Source organism: Rhinolophus hipposideros (genome assembly GCF_964194185.1).
Source record: "Rhinolophus hipposideros genome assembly, chromosome: 2".
Taxonomy (NCBI): Eukaryota; Metazoa; Chordata; class Mammalia; order Chiroptera; family Rhinolophidae; genus Rhinolophus; species Rhinolophus hipposideros.
This window is the reverse complement of record NC_138048.1, coordinates 109,361,011-109,378,089: the sequence shown is the minus strand read 5'-3', so window position 1 is coordinate 109,378,089 and position 17,079 is coordinate 109,361,011. Positions and strand designations below refer to the sequence as shown.

Here is a 17,079-nt window from a genome sequence, read left to right as displayed (position 1 = left end):
AGGGAGAATGCCAGCGCTGCCCTCCAGGAAGCAGAGGGTCTCCCTAGACCACGGACAAGCTGCTGCTCCCGAGTAGGCACGATCCCATAGCCCTGGGCTCGGGACATGCTTTTCTTCGTTCCCGACAGCCTCAGCCAGAACCCCTGGAATTTCTACTGGTGGCAACCTTTCTCGTTCCCCTTCTTGAAAAGCCTTTCTGCCATTTACAGAGATTTTTGGAGGGAGGTCGGTGGCTGCACATACTCAGCTGGCTTGTGATCCATCTGAGACCCATTTGCCAGATGAGAAAACTGAGTCTAGGAAGTGCGAGGACCTGGCCGGGACAAACGGTGGTGAGTGGAAGGGCCAGTTGACCACAGGTGTCCTTGTGCCCACTTGCGGTCCCTCCTCCAGGCCTGTGTCATCCAGGCGGATCCCAGTCTGTGCCCTTGGACGAGCTTACACATTGAGCTGCTTCCTCCCCTCCCTGTGTGTGTGGCCCACACTACCGGCCCTTCATCAAAAAGCATCAGGACAGACGCTGAGCCTCGCTGAGCAGACTCACCTGGGTCTTCTTCACCTGCTCTGGGGGCAGGTGGGAGGCAGTTCTGGAATGTGGTTACAGGACTCCATCCTGGGTGACGTCAGTGGTGGTAGACAAGCCGGCCTGGAAGGTGGCAGCCACTCTGCATTTTCAGGCGGCATCTGAGAGCTGGCTCCAGTCTGTGCCAAGCCCTGGACACACAGGCATCCTCAGAAGGGAGGCCAGAAGCAGAGGGGCACAAAGAGGCCAGCTGAGCCAAGGCAAGGCCTCCTCCAGGCTATGTGACCCTCAGGAGAGCCAAGGGCTTGCAAGAAGTCCAGTAGCAGACACGCAGTGGCCGGGACACAGCGCCTCTCCAGCCCCAGGGCCAGGACTGGGGGGCTGCTCCGGCAGCTCGGGGCTCTGCAGATGGCCAGGGAGGGCCCTGCCTGGAGGCCGCCTTCTTGTAAAAGCCACATCTCTTCACACCTCGGTAATGCCTGAAACCCACCAAATTCCACTTTCATGGTTTGCCAGCATTTTCCTATTGTGTTTAAATGCTTTCAGCCCTGGACATGCCTCAATGTGTTTACTGTTTCGTTTGGAGTTTTGCAACATCTTTCCTGACTGTGAGCTTTGGAGCAGGAGGGGCAGGGTGCTCAGAGAGCGTGTGCCGGGACAGGGGCTGCCAGCAAAGGGAGTCCTTTCTGAGTGCTCGGCCAGCCGGCGAGGTTCGGGTGGGTATTTGCAAACTGTTTGCACAGACCACGAGGAATCCAGGCCCTGGTGGGAGTGGGAGGCCGGCTGCCCACCCAGCGACACGTTCCTCTGCCCTGCCCCCTGGCTCTCCCTTCTTCCCTTCCCTTCCCACCTAGAACCCTCTCCAGGTGGCAGACACCCAGGCTTCCACCGCTTGTCTTCTCCCTCTTGGACCAGAGGAGGCCCGAGCTGGGTGTGTCCAGGAGGGAGCGGCTCCGTCCACGGAGACTCAGACTTTAGCTGCTGGGGTTTTTGCTCCCTGAGTGACAGCTGTGGGGCTGTGGTCATGCCATCAAATGGAGGGGATGGGATGAGGAGGGGGAGGTAGGGGACGAGAGAGGGGAGCCACTGACCAAGGTTCTCGGTTCGGGTTTGTGGCCTGGAGGCTAGGCTGGTGGATGTGCCGCTGGCAGAAATGAGGACCCAGCGCGGCGGGGGCCTGGAGCAGGAGGGCGGCTGTGTGCCCAGGGGCCCAGGAGAGGCTCAGTGAGGAGGGCAGGCCTGGTGGTGCGGCTGAGTGGCCGGTGGTGTGCGAGTGGCGTGGTAGCTGCAGGCTTGTTGGAAAGTCTCCACCACGTGTAAACGTCCAGAAACAAATGCAAAGAAAGGCAAGAGAGCTGGGTGGAGATCCCCATCTGTATCGGGGGTGGTGTGGAGGCCACGTCATGGTCGGCACTGCCCAGCGTGACCTGCCCAGGTGCTCAGAGGACAGGCCTCTGCCGCCAGTGACCTCTGCTTGTTGTGTGAGGCAGCAGCTGCCAGTGGTCCAGGCAGGTGGGGGAGGGGCACGGTTTGGAGGGGCAGCTCGGAGGGGCACCCAGTAGTTGGCTGGGAAGTGTGCTGCTCTCTGCAGCCTCCTGGGACGGGGCCTCACCCTGCAGCGGGGGTGGCAGCAACCCCTAGGGTCCTTTGGGGGCCACCTGCCTTCCGTGTGGCAGTGCCCCAGCCTCCCCTTCCCTCACCCCAGCACTTCCAGGCCCGATTCTTGTTCCATCAAAGCCAGGACCCAAGGGCCTCCTTGCCCACACTGATCCGCTGATCACCGGGGGCCCACCCACCCTCGAGGAAGGTTGTCAGGAGCTCCAGGTGCTTCTGGCCACACCGCCATCCCCACAAGGTGCTCCTGAGCCCCTGGCACCATGCCATGGCTGGCAGGGCAGAGCTCCAGGGGAATTCCACTAGGAAGGAGGGAAGGAGGGGAGGCCTGCCCAGCCCAGCAGGTGCCTGGCCGCCTGGGCTCTGGTGCCAGGCAGGGTTTGGCAAGGCCGTTTGATGTGGGGATTTCTTCTCCCCCGAATGAGTCCTAATGCGCTTAGAACCCAGGAGTGGCCTGACAACAGGCCCCAGGCCCATACACCCCCTGCCCAGGCTGCTGCAGACTCTCCACCCTCTCAGCTCCCAGCGAGAGGAGCCCAGCCTCTGGCTGAGGGCACAGGTGTTGGCCCCACTCTCTAGGGCTTCTGGCAGCCTGGTGTGGGGACGAGGGGTCACGACAGCCAGTGACGGGGACCCAGCGAGGGCCCTGTCAGGTCTCTGCCGGCCTGTGGACAGATAAAACACAGGATACCTGGTTTAATTGGAATTTCACAGAAACAATGAATAGTTTTTTTAGTAAAAGCGTGTCCCGAGTATTGCATGCGATACATAGACAGAAAAATCCTTGTTTCTCTGGAATTCACCTGGAATGAGGGGCCTGTGTTTGCTGTTTCAGGACCCTGACCTGCCGAGCACACAGAGCAGAGGTAGGATGACAGCCCCTGAGCCAGGCTCTCCTGGACCGTCCATCCAGACCTAGTGCCATGGCCACGCTCTCCTCCCTCCTTCCCACCTCGGGACTCTTCTCCTAGTGCTCCCTTCACAGCCCCCATCTGTTCGCCCTCCATGCTGGGGTTCAGGATAAGTGAGCAGTCTTAGAATCGAGTAACTCAGAGCTGAAGAAAACTCTGACCATCTGAGGAGGCCCTCTCAGACAGCTTCTTGTTCCTGTACTGTGTGGGCGTGCCCGTGTGCACATGTGCATGCGAGGTGTGCATGTGTGTATGTGTGTGCACACAGGTATGTCCGTGTGTATGCACACGTGTGCACGCAGGCGTGGGCCTTTACATGCGTGCATTTGCATGTCTGCATGCAGACGTGTGCATTTACATGTGTCACATAGGTGTGTGCATTTACGTGTGTGCACGTGTTTGGTTTCCCACTGATGTGGTTTGCCCAGCATGGGTGTGAGGAGCCCGTGATCTAACAGTCTGATGTCTCCTGTTTGGTGTCTGCCAACTCACAGCTGGCATGTGTGTAACTCTCCGTACCGCGTGGCTCTTCATCCTCTGTGAAGCGGCCACAGAGCAGAGGTGCTGAAGGTCCCTCGCCCCCCAGTGTCTCTGAGCCCACTCAGAAGTTGTGGGGTAGCCCTGGGGGCAGAATGTGTGAGGGGAGGACACGCTAATCCAGGCCTCAGCCAAGCTTCTGACTCCAGGGAGGGGACAGTGACCACCAGATGTCCTTGTCCTAGTGAGTCTTACTTTGAGCTTAAACTGACTTGTTTCCGCTCCTCGGGACGGGTCCACACCTGTTGCTATAGCCCCTGGCTCTGAGCCCAGGTTTAGGGGCCCCCCAGGAGTGTTCTCAGCCAGCAGCCAGGCTGGGGGCAATGGCGCCCTCTGCTGGACATGGAGAAAACACCGCCAAGTCTGGCCAGACGTTTGTCTTTATAATACCTGCCACCCACCAGCCAGGCACCCAGGCAGGCAGGGGCCAAGCTGATGGGCCAGGCGGCACACCCTGAATTTACAAGCATGGAAATGACGTGCAAGTGGGTGACTGGCGTGCCAGGGACAGGGAGCGTCCTCGGAGGAGACGTCAGATAAGCACATGTTAAGGGTCACGCCATCCACCCTCCCCCTCCCCCCCCAGGTTCTGCCTGCTCTCGGCCCTTCTCCAGAACCTTTGGGTGCTTTGTTTAACCATCCAGAGCATACAATTGCCGGTCAGTCTAACAGAAAGTCAGGACGCTAAATATCTAAAGACAATTTCAAATGCGAAGTCTGTCACTGGAGCTCCTGCTGCCGTCACCAGCCTGGGAGGACAGTAGGAGTCAGCTCAACCCCCTCTGCTCAAGTAGGAGCTGAGACACCAGCTGCGCCCACAGGCTGTGGTCCGCGGCCCCCAAGAGCGTTTGCACACTCTTGTATCAGCCACAGACCCCTGCGACAAGGGGCTGCCACGTTCTCCCTCTCCCACCGTGGCCTGTTGTCCTGTGTGGTCACCTGCCCAACCTCTGTCTGCACCTGCCCCTTGTTTTCCCAGGAAAATGTCTCCTTTCGTTTGTGCCCCCACCTTCTCTCCTCAGGGCTCAGGCCAGAGCCTAGGTCTGGCTTTCTCCGGTCCTCTCCCTCGCTATGCACACACACCTCCATTACCCTGAGATGCTGGCCATAAACTGGACATGAACAGGACATGGGCTTCACATGCAAACCCACTCATGCAGCTTGAGGTCTGAGGCAAAGGCTCTGCAGCTGGCCATCTGTGCAGAAGTCCAGCCCTGCTGACCCTGCACACCTCACCCTCGAGGGTGACAAGTGACATATGCAGGGACAGCATGCACAGGAGTTCAGAGATGGGACTGTCAAAGGAGCCGAAGGAGAACCTCAGGCAGGGACAGCACATAGTAAGAAACACGGAGCCACCTAGGGGTTGCTTCGGAGTCCAGAGCCAGAATGCAGGAAGCAGGGAGGGCTTCCTGGAAGAGGTGTGGCAGCTGGACCTTGCAGGACGGACAGCACTGGGGTGTGGGGCAGTGGGTGGCACTGAGGACTAAGAAGCAGTCACCGCAGCTGGCACAGTTCAGGAAGAGGCACAGTTGGCACTCAGGTGTGTAAAGGGCAGTGGTGGTGGATGGGAAAGTGAGCCCCCGCCGTCTGGGCCGGGGGCGCTGCGGCTGCACCACCGTGTGTGGGCGTCAGATGGTGCCTCTGGCGGCACTTGGCCATTTCTGCGGGTCTCTGTTCACACGTGCTCTCTGCATGCCTTCGCCCCCCAGACGTTCGGTGCCGCGGACTGGGAAGTTTTCCGCATCGCAGACAGGATCTTCCTCGCGGTCGCCAACAGTCACAGCTACGACGTGGAAATGCAAGTGCAAAACGACTCCTATGTCATCAACTCTGTCATCTACGAGCTGAATGTCAGCGCACAGATGTTTGTCAAGTTCCAGGAGATCACCACCCGCAGGTCAGTGGCTGAGGCCGGCGGCTGCTTAGAAGGGCAGGCGAGGTGGGCTGGGCACAGCGTCACAGCAGCTGCTCACCTCGTCCCCACCTCACGCCTGCAGCCCTTGGAGGTGGGGCGTGGCCTGTGTTGCAAACCTTCTCCAGGGCCAGCTCAGTGGTTCTGTGGCTTTGTCTTCTGGGCTCTGATGGCTCTCAAGTGGTGTGGTTGGTTGGTTTGTTACAATTCAGTGATGCTTAAAGTCACAGATACGTGCAAACATCCCCGTAGCTAACTTGAGAGCATTGCGTCGCCTTGAAAAGGAAACCCCTTCCTTTAGCTATCACCCCTTCCCCACACCCCAAGCCCCGACATCAGCGTCGGCCTCCTGTTCTGGTGGATGTCTCTATGATGGGCATTCCTAGGAAGGGATGTGTACCATGTGGCCTCTTTCACTCAGCATCACGTTCCCAAGGTCCCTCCAGCTGTCATTCTTTGTTCGGCCAAAGGATATACATCATCCAAATACACCACATCTCATTCACTCAGCCGTCTGCTGATGGACACGTGGGTCGTTTCCACCTTTTGGCCACGTGGTGTGGTTCTGAGGATAAAAGCATACTTCAGATTACTGTCAGGGCCACCACCCATTATGCCACTTCAAGGAAGACCGTGGCCACTCTGCACCCCATCTCCCTTCTGGGCTAAGCCAGGCCGGCCTCTGACTTCAGGCAGCGGAGTCAAAACTGCGGTTTGCATCTTGTCCATGGCCTTGCTTTCAGAAGCCAGTTACAACTGGAGGCATGACACATGTGGAACCACACGCTGTCCCACCGCCCACAGCTGCCCCTCACAGGCCGTTCCTCACTGAGCATGGTTGTGGCCACCTCTTTAGAGCCTAATCATAACTGGCCATGGCTGGAAGCGGCCCAAGACGGCTGGCCAACGGAAGAAGGAAGGAGTGAGGGGCCCCAAGGTCCTGCTGGCCTCGGCCTGCCCCTTCGTGTCCCTAGGTACCTCCTGGGTCCCTCATTCCTGGAGAACCCTGCTCTAGGCCAGCACCTCAGTTCCCCACAGGGAAGGAACCCAGGGTGGCCTTCTGCCACCTGGCAGGCCACAGCTCTGAGGCTACCAGATGCAGACGCACTGGCCTGGCCTTGGCATCTGAGGAAATCCTGCTAGCTGTGTGGCTTTGGTCTCTGTTTTCTCATCTGTAAAGTGGGCACAGGGCCTGCAGTCATCAGAGAGGCAATGAGGGGGCCGTGGGCTGACAGCCCAGAGGGACCTCCTTGAGGGACAGGGTTCTGGAGAGTTCTTCCAGGAGCCACTAGTCAGATCCCTCGAACTGAGCATCTCTGAGCACAAATGCCCCCTTAGCAAATCCAGGGTACTTGTCTAAGACAGAACCCGGCGTGTTGGTTTGCAACAAGAAACACAACTTCCAAGTGTAGGAGAACGTGTCTGTCAGCCCCTGACCAGTGTCTGGGGAGGAACTGGGGGTAAACGGGTGACCTCACTGCCCATGTCCTCAAGTTCCCACCTCCAGGGTGCTGCGAGCCCTCAGGGAGCGACCCTGAGCTGGGGGCTGCTCTCTGATTGTTTCCACCTCTTCCCAGTGAAAGACTTTGCACCCATTTCAGAGCGGCACCATCCACACTTGCTACCCAGGTATCCGAGGATGGAGGAGGGAGAAGCAGATGGGGTCCATGCACACAGTGGGACATCACTCAGCCCTCAAGGGGAAGGACATTCTGACACCTGCTCCTCCATGGGTGGATTTGGAGGGCATTCTGCTGAGTGACATAGCCTCATGTGAAATAAGTCACAAATGACCAATGCTGTGTGATTCCACTGGCATGAGCTGCCCAGACGAGGCAAACTCAGAGCCAGGAAGTAGATGGGGGGGGGGGGCGGGTGCTGGTGGAGGGGATGGGGAGCTCGTGTTGAATGGGGACGGAGTTTCGTTTGGGGAGATGGAAAGTTCTGGAGACGATGGTGCAGTAATCACAGTGTTAGCACTGGACTGTGCATTCAGAAAAGGTTACCTTTTATATTATACATGTTTTACCACACTTATGAACTTGAAACAATTGTTTTTAAGTGAACCACTACTTGCATTTCCCTGGAATAGACCAACTCCCTGTGTAGCTGAGAAAATCGCCCCCCCTCAGATGTGGGGATTAGAACTGGCTGGACGCCAGCCCTGAGCTCTGGTGGTGCCAGGGGCTCGGTGTCGTAACGCCCGCCCCCTAACCCTGTCCCTGCTCCCGCAGCGCTCTGGACTGGGAGTTTTTCTCAGTGGGAGAAGATTACTTCCTGGTGGTTGCCAACTCCTTCGATGGAAATACCTTCTTGGTAAACAGTATTATTTACAGGTAAAGTGCTGCGAAGGCCTAACCCTTCCTCCCCACCTGCTTCGCCCGGGTGGGCCCACCTTCCCTGCCCGGTGACCAGGCTCAGACTGAGTCACAGCCTCGGGCCCTGGGGGTTGCCTGGCGCACTTGAGGGCTAGCCACGGGTAGGTCCTGCCCCCGGGGTAGCCAGGGGACCAGTGGTCAGGCTGGTGCTCAGGATGGAGTCGGCCGGGGATGTAGTGTGCGGACACAGTAATTTGAGAGTTGTTGAGACTTTGTTGTCTAAGTTCCCTCCAGGGCTCTGGTAGGTCTCTCCTCCATCAGGACAGTTTAGAGCCCTCCCTATAGCATCCTCGTCAAATCCACCTCGGGGGTTTTCTGTATTGTAAGCACAATGCCTGGGGCCTTTCATTTTCATTTCCAGCTGCTTATTGTGACAAATGATTTTTGTGTCTAGCCACCTGACAAAATGATCTTATCAGTTCTGATAGTTTTCTGAAGCAGTTTGTGGGAGGGTATAAGAATATCACTGCCTCTGCGAATAAAACACCTTCGCCTCTTTACTTTAAATGTCTTTACTGTTTATCTAGTTTTCTTTTTTTCTTTTTTTGAGGGTGCCCCTCCCCTTTTTAAAAAGATTTTATTGGGGAAGGGGAACAGGACTTTATTGGGGAACAGTGTGTACTTCCAGGACTTTTTCCAAGTCAAGTTGTTGTCCTTTCAGTCTTAGTTGTGGAGGGCACAGCTCAGCTCCAGGTCCAGTTGCCGTTGCTAGTTGCAGGGGCGCAGCCCACCATCCCTTGCGGGAGTTGAACCCGCAACCTTGTGGTTGAGAGCCCACTGGCCCATGTGGGAATCGAACCGGCAGCCTTCAGAGTTAGGAGCACGGAGCTCCAACCACCTGAGCCACTGGGCTGGCCCTCGTTTTCTTAATTAGCTAGAAATTCCAAAACAATCTTGAATAGTTCTGCCAATGGCCAACAGAGCTGCCTTGTTGATTTGATGAGAGCAAGCTGAGTGTCACGTGGCCTGACGGGACGTGAGTAGTCGTGTCCCATCCGCGTGGTTCCCTGTGGAGTTCCTGGTGCAGGACATGGCCCCGGGTCTCTGTTACTCTGTTGGGTAATGATTTGTGAGAGGTTTCATCGAATTCCAGGGACTAAAGCCGCTGGATGTGTAATTATTTAATATACCACTGACTGCCAATCATGTATGGTCAAGATTTTTGCATCTTTAATGGAAAATGAAGTTGCTCTGTGGTTTTCTTTTGGGACCTTACCTTTCTTTATCTAGTTCGATATGAAGCATACCTTAATACAGAGGGTGCCAAAAATAATATATATGTGTGTGTGTGTGTGTGTGTGTGTGTGTGTGTACACATTTGAAAAAGAAAAACACTGTATTAAAATTGTAATACTCATTATATACTGATAATAGAAGATGAGTACAAGTCATATATATACACTTTTTTGGCAGCCCCGGTAGATACAGGCCGCAGTTTTCTACCTATCCCTGTCGGCTGGGACAGTTTCAATAGTAAAATTGATTTATCTATTTTCTTTATGATTAGGTTAAATTCGGTTATAACGCCATCTAGGCCTGGCTCCTTCCTAATAGTGTTTCTGAAACACCTTGTCCAATTTTCCCCACGGTTATTGGTTTAATCAGGTTTTCCGTCTCTTCTTAAGACAATTTTGGTCATCCATGTTTTACTAGAAAAACCATCAGTTTTCTTTAGACTTTCTAATTTACTTCTGAAGAGGTTTCCAACATGACAAATTAAAATTTGTCAACATTAAACATTAAAATTCATGAGGAAAAATACATTTTCAAAGATAGTCAAGAAAATTTGAAAAGGAAGAATAGTGAAGGGGGTCCTGACAGCATGTAAATAAAGCAAAGTGACTTTCACCAGAAATAAATCTATAGGTGAAATAGAATATAGTCTAGGAGAAAGCCAACAGTTTACGGTCATTTAACGTGATAAATGTTGTATTTCAATTTAATGAAAAAAGTATGGACTACTTAATAAAATAATTTCATATAATTTTCTGTCCATCTGGAAGAAAATGAAGCTATAACCCTGCTTCATGTTATCTATAAAACTAAATAAGGATTAAAATCTAAATGTAAAAAGAAAAGTTAAGATGATTTTGTATAACCTTAAAGTTACACAAGAAGATGTGGAAATCTTAAATAAGGCTGAAAATAGGTCATCAGGCTGACGACCTAAATTTCAACGTTTTAAATGGAAAAAGACATCCTATTCAAAATGAAAACACAAACTGTTTACCACACATATGATCGAAAAGGAACCCCTACAAAGTAATAAAAGATTTTTCTTTTCAACTTGGGAAAATTGGCAAAAGATATGAGCAGGCATTTTCAGAAGAAGAAATGAAAAATGTGAATAAACAGATTAGAAGTTGTTTTTCTCAAAGTGCAAGGATGACCCATTTTCTTTCCTCCATCCATTTGGAAGCAGTGCATGGAATTGGGGAGGGGGATGGCCCTTTCTCATCGGGACAGGAATCACCCCAGAAAGTGGTCTGGAAAAATGTTAAAATTGGAGCTACTTGTGCCTTTGATCCAGGCGTCCTGCTGTGGGGATTCCACTTTAGGAAAATGGAACCACCTGTCCATAAATCCCTTTTGAAGGCAAAACCCAGAAACCACTGACCCTGCAGCTATCAGAACGACGGCCGGGTTCCAGATCCAAATTGGGGTGTGGATCGCAGAGCAGTGTGTGGGGAACCGCTTCGGGTGCTGTGTCCCATGTGGGGACAGTGTGTGTTTGAGCGCGTGAGGGAGGACATCCCCTTGGCCCTGCAGTTAACCCAGTGAACCTCCAGGACCCCTTCCTACCCCCACCCCTCCCTTTGGGCTGCCCCGAGGGCACTCTGGGCTGGGGGCAGGATCCTGGGTGGATTTGAGGAGCTGAAGGGTGGAGGACAGGGCGAACCTCAGGCCTCAGTTTCCCTCTTTGCAGGCTCCTGGCCCAGCTCTGATTATAACGGGGCAGCTTATACAGCTGGGGCCACGAGGCCCCTCCACGCCAAGCCCAGAGGAGAGGAGCACAGAAGGGTGGGGTGGGGGCCATGGGGTGGGGGAGCAGCCCCTACGACATGCAGGCAGCTTCTCCCCTCCTTGCGAGCAGCAGGTGCAAGCCTTCCCCGCGTGCTCGTCCCCAAGGCTGATATGTCTCTCCCGCAGGTGGCAGGGGTACGAAGGCTTCGTGGCTGTGCACAGCCTCCCAACCTTCGGCTGCAGGGACTGGGAAGCCTTCCGCACCGCGGCCGGCTCCTACCTCGTCTACTCCAGCGCCAAGGAACCCCTCTCCCGGGTGCTAAGGCTCAGGACGGGCTGACATTCCCTGGGTCCCCAGGGACACCACCTGCCGGCTCTACCCAGAATGCTGCCCAAGAAGCCCTGGAACCTCTGGAGGGACAAGCTGGGGCAGCTTGGCTTCCAGAGCAGTCCCTGGCCCTTGTCCAGTAGGGGACATCACCTCTCTGTCCTGGTGGCCATTGTAGCTGGATACAGCGGCTCATGGGCGTTGGGGCAGAGCTCAGAGCTGCCCCGTAGGGAATTCGCTTTAAAGGAAAAGTTCATACAATTGTTTACCTCAAAGGCCGTGGGGTGTCGAGGCCTGGCCAGTGCGCCCGTCCACGCCCAGGTGGGGAACAGGCCTGATGCGTTCGGCATATCTCGTTCCAGCTATTTATTATGCTCTGTTTGTACCAAAATATATTTATGATGCTCTTTACAAAGAGCACTCTGTTTCTGTGTGTTTCTGGCGGGGCCTCGACTGCTTGCGAGTGTGTCACAGGCCTTAGGGACATGCCCTCAAGTCCCTAATCACCAGTGTGGGCACCAGTGTGTGCCTCTCCTCTGCAGGGATGTCGTCTGTGGCCTCAGTTTACCCATGAATGCAGTGTGCATAGGGTTAAATCGGAAATCCCAAGCAGTGCTGGCACGTGTCCTATCTCCTCCCCAAGGCTGCACCCACAGGAGACCCTGTGTTCAGTGGGATGATCGTGCCTCTGCAGCCTGGCTGCCACCCCGGGCACTGCCGCTGGTGGGTGAGCAGGATACATCCTCGGGGCCCGTGCTCGCTCAGCTCCTCCCTCCCTGCCCCATGCCTCTGGCCTTACGCCGGGCAGAGGCCTCCTGACTCCCTGGGAAGGCTGCCGGGTGGACATGACACCGACCTGGGGACCTGGCTGGGGGAATGTGGGGCGACGCCAGTACTGCAGGTCTTCATGGTGGGGGGTTGGGGGGGTGCTCCGTGCCAGAGGCTTTGCTGGAAGGCCTGCAGCCAGGAGACCATGGTGGTAGCCAGGCCAGGCCCACTCCACTGTCCACTCTGCGTGGCGGGGTCGGCGGGGGGGTCGGCTGGAGCTTGGCAGCACCAAGGCCCCAGGCTCGGTGAACCCTCTGCTGTTTCCATTTCAAAATTCTCAGCAGCTTTTGCCCAACATCACACACCAGGGCACAGTGGCAGCTGCAGGCAGCCTGAGTCCTGGGTCTCCCTGGCGGGGTCCCTGTGGTCAGGGCCACATGAAGACGAGGTAGGCCCACCGGCCAGATAAGAGCCCAGGCCGAGCCTCCCGCTCCTCAGTGCAGCCAGACTGGGGGTTCTCAAGTCTGGGTCCTCGTGATTCCCAAATGGTGAGATTTTTCTAAAACCTCCTTCAGGCCAATAAGTGGGCCATGTGCCTTGGGCAGGCTGGGGCTGACCTCTGACAAGGATGTCCCCTTCTCAGGGAGAACAGCAAAGGGCCAGGAGTGGTGTGGGGTGGGGTCTGGGGCCAGGCCAGGGGACCTGTGAGAGAGGTCCCGGGCTCGGGCGTCCGCCAGGGAGATCCACAGGTGTGGACCCCCCCATGTACGCACTCAGTGTTTTAGAGAAAGCGGATATGCCCCTTACTCCAAGTCAGACCTGCTGCGGCAGCCCCCATGTCCCTGCTGTCAGTGTCCCTGTGGCCTGGCCGTGTCCCTGCCCTGGCCAGCCAGGGCCCCCAAGTGTGGGCCCGGTGGGTTATGGTGACAGCCGTAAATCAGCTGGCCCCAGGGGGATGGGCTGAGGGTGCCAGACAAAATGCAGGATTGCAGATTAACTGGAATTGCTGAGGAACAAGGAACACTTTTAATGTAAATGCATATATGTAAATATATATCCCAACTGTCACCTGGAAGGTCCCTAAAGCTCTGATTGCTGCTCACCTGAAACTCATATGCAGGTGGGCGTCCTGTACTTGGGTTGGCTCAATCTGCCTACTCTCCCTAAGAGAGGAGTGGGGGACGAGACACACCTCTTGGGGTCTGCGGGAGTGGGGGGCAGTTCTGATTTGAACTGGGATTTGAGGCAGGGTCTGAGCAGCCATGAGAAGAGGGGCCAAAGAAGATCATGGCCCGGGGAGACCTGCAGGGTTGATGGGGGACAGTGGCCTGTCATTTTGGTGCTCATCCCACAGGAGGATCCCCCAGAAGTGCCGCCAGACGTAGGCTATCTACCCAGGCTCAGGAGGCCACCAAGGCCAGGAGCACGGCGGGGGGTCTCCGAGACCCCAGCCCCTATGCCTGGGACACTTGGTTTATGGGTCACCTTGCAGGGCGTGCTTGGTGAGGGGGACACTGAAGTCGGGGGACTTGGGGAAGCAGAAGACACTCCCCAAGGTGCGCCTCCCTTGTGAGGAGAAGGCCTGCGGGACAAAAGACCGGCCTCCGAGCAAGGGGGCTTCCCCAGCAGACACCCTGAGATGGAGCTGCACCACCGGCTCCCCTGGGGCCCCCCGGCCCCCCGCAGCCTCCCCAACTCCCTGAGCAGATTCCTCACAGTAAGTCTCTTCTCCCTGTCCGCACGTGTGCTGGATGGCACACCGCTCACACAGGAAAGGCACTCAGGCGGCAGGACGGCTGGGTTGAGTCCCAGGAGCCTCGCTTTACCCATGGGGGAGGAGCAAACTGGGACTGTCACACGCCCTCCAAGGCTGCTCTCTCCCTGGGGTGATCCGGACGTCTGCCGGCTCTCTCTCTGCCCCATGAGGGTGTCACTGCGGGGCCTGGCTGGCCATGGGGAAAGGGGGACTAGCAGCGGAGCAAGGAGACCCACGACACAGACCGCAAACCCAGAGGCACATGCAGGGAGACATCTGCTCGGGACTTCTGCGATGACACGGTGCCACACGACCTCGGCACAGAACCCAGTCTCCATTCTACTGGCTGGAAACAAAAATCGTAAACAAGACTTGTTTAAATTATGACTGCAAAGAGGAGGGGGAAGCAGAGAACATTAAAATATTTACATCTCTTCAAGTAAGCTCTGGTTTTTGTCCTACTGTTAAACGTTCGCAAGGCGGCCTGAGGTTCCGTGTGAATTTGCGTATGACGTGACGTCATGGCACATTCTTGTCATTTTAACAAGCATGTTGTACTTCCTGTGGCAATGCCCGGCTCTGAGCCTGTCGGCTTTGTTAATTCCCGGGAATTCTTCTGCACGGTCCTCTCTGTGATAAACGACGCTGTGAGAACATCTTTGTACAAACGGCAGTTTTCTTTGGGGTTGCTTCTTCGGGGTCGTGATTTCCTGGGGAAATACAGTCCAGGGCAGCGTGTGCTTCTCTCCTGACTGCCAGGGCTCCCTCCTGCGCCCCGAACAAGGCCAAGTACGGAGCCACCTGTTCCATCAGTCCTGCCAATCCTGGGCTTCACCTGCTTCACTGTCTGCCAGGTTAGGAAGTGTGGGGGATGGGGCATGCTGACCAATCTTGTCGTCACCGTGGTCATGGCTCCTGGTCAGGGTTGCTGGACTTTTCCTGTAGGCACCTCTTCACCTCGGCACCACCAGCTCAGCCCCCGCCCCGCACACACACACACACACACCACGTATGCACACATGCACACAAACCACACACATTTAAACACATACACACACTCACAGCTAATCAAAATCCCAAAGCCGGCCTTTGTAATGAATGAGTGACCCACAGAGCATCTCAAAGAATTAACATGGAAAAATATTTCGAAAGAGGGAAAGCTTGGCCCCGAGGTAGTAAATGATGCTAAAATTAAACAATTCAACCTGGTTTCGGCATAATTTGGAAGAGTTAAAGTTCCAGATGTTAGAAATCGAATGATTCAAGAGTACTTTTTTTTATTTGGAGGGAAATTTTCTAAAGGTGAAAACAATTTAAGTAAATGAAAATGGAAGAAAATGAAAAGGGAGAATATAGACCAGGGGTGTCCAAACTGTGGCCCGCGGGCCAACTGCGGTCCTCATTCCATTTTTTATTGGCCCACAGCAAATTCCAAAAATGTATTTAGTTTACTTAAATAAACCAGGGGAGGCAATAGTACTTCACCTCAAGTGAGTGGCCCGGCTGTCTGTGTATTTTACCGCATGTGGCCCTTGGTGACAAACATTGAAAAAGGTTTGGACAGCCCTGTTCTAGAGGATAGACGACAGATGATACATAGGTCGATTGATGGATAGGGTGTAAAACAGACAGACTGATAGGTAGATAGATATCTGTCAAATACACAATGTCAGTTTAAAACACAAGTAAGTAAAGGTGGCATACCACCATGCGCTGATGTGGCTATTGGCACACCCAAGGACAGGGTCATTGGAACGGCCAGTACTGCGGTCTCAGCTTGTACAAACCAGAACCGAGAGCAAACGGCGTGAGCAAATGTTCACAAAGGGGAAATCTCAATGGTGGAAAACAGACTGAACTTCTGACACGTTAAACACATACGTCACCAGTGAATGTCACACCAATGACCAGGGCCTGCCCAGGTCCTTCTCGTGGGCGGGACAGTTGAAAGTGAGAGGGATAAAGAAGTTGTGGTACATATACACAATGGAATACTATTCGGCGGTAAGGAAAGATGATATAGGAGCATTTGTGACAACATGGATGGATCTTGAGAGTATAATGCTAAGTGAAACAAGTCAGACAGAAAAAGCAGAGAACCCTATGATTTCACTGATATGTGGTATATAAACCAAAAAGAACAAGACAAACAAATGAGAAACAAAAACTCATAGACACAGACAATAGTTTAGTGGTTACCAGAGGGTAAGGGAGTGGGGGGTGGGTGATGAGGGTAAGGGGGATCCAATATATGGTGATGGAAGGAGAACTGACTCTGGGTGGTGAACACGCAATGGGATTTATAGACGATGTAATACAGAATTGTACACCTGAAATCTATGTAAATTTACTAACAATTGTCACCCCAAAAAATCTAATTAATTAAAAAAAAAAAAAAAGAAAGTGAGAGGCAGGCCTCTCAGTGTGTGACGAAAATGCAAGCTACTGGCTGGGGAAACCCCAGTGTGGGTGTCCTCATTGTTGTGACGTCCGGACTGCCCGGCTCTGATTTGAAGATGACCCCTTGGCCTAGGGCGAGGACAGGCGGCTTGGGGTCCGTTCCGAGCCCTTGATCCGGTAACTGCGACAGTGACTGGGGAGAAACTGCAAATCACCAGGGCTCCTGACCACACACAGGGCCGCCCACTGGTCAACACCACTAACCCCGGGTGTTACCGCCTCACAGACAGACAGCAGGACCCAGCCCTGCCGGCCAAGTAAGGCCACCGTGGCTGGCATCCAGGAAAGGGCGCAGACGGGGTGGCAGCTGAGCGTGGGACAGCGGGGTGCTGGCTAGTGGCTGCCCCTCCAGCTCACTGGGATGGATGGAGGTGCCTGATGGGGCTTGGCAGGGGTAGCACCTCAGCTGTGCTGGGGTCCTGGCCTTTGGGCAAGTCCCCTAACCACTCTGTGCCTCAGTTTCCCCATCCGTAAGGCTGGCTGCTGATGTTGCCTCTGGAATCAGCTTCCTGGCCTAGCAGCCACTCTCCACCTACTCCATGGCTCTCTCTCCCTCCGCTGCTCCTGGAGCCCTGCCAGCAACAGCCCAGCAGCTGGACTCACAGGGAAGTTTAGCCCAGTGGACTTGTCACTCTGGGACGCTGCTTCTCCACCTCCTTTTGCACAGGACTCCAGGGAAAATTGTGAGCTGTGCCTGGTCACCAGGCCTGGCAGCCAACCCCATGCCCGCTCCTTTCACACCAGTGTCATCGCCATGGTTACAGATGCAGTGCCCCAGGCTCTTGGCTCCGCTGCCCCAGACTGGACCTCGAGCCTGGGCCGCCCTGCCTCACACACTGGCCTGCCTTCAATCTGGGGCTCAGCCGAGGACTCACCTCCTTGTGTTGACCACGCTCCAGGGCCCGCGTTTCCTGGAGTGAGAACT

At 54.9% G+C, this 17,079-nt stretch overlaps 1 protein-coding gene across 1 annotated transcript in view; it reads left to right on the top strand.

Annotated features, from left to right (window-relative positions):
- TSPEAR (thrombospondin type laminin G domain and EAR repeats) overlaps positions 1-11,582 on the top strand; it is a 76,025-nt gene extending 64,443 nt beyond the window's left edge. The window contains exons 10-12 of the mRNA XM_081071815.1: positions 5,298-5,485; positions 7,735-7,836; positions 11,029-11,582. Of these exons, the coding sequence (XP_080927941.1) occupies positions 5,298-5,485; positions 7,735-7,836; positions 11,029-11,182 (444 nt within the window). The 3' untranslated portion in view covers positions 11,183-11,582. The remainder of the gene's footprint in view (positions 1-5,297; positions 5,486-7,734; positions 7,837-11,028) is intronic.
- Positions 11,583-17,079: the final 5,497 nt, after the last annotated feature.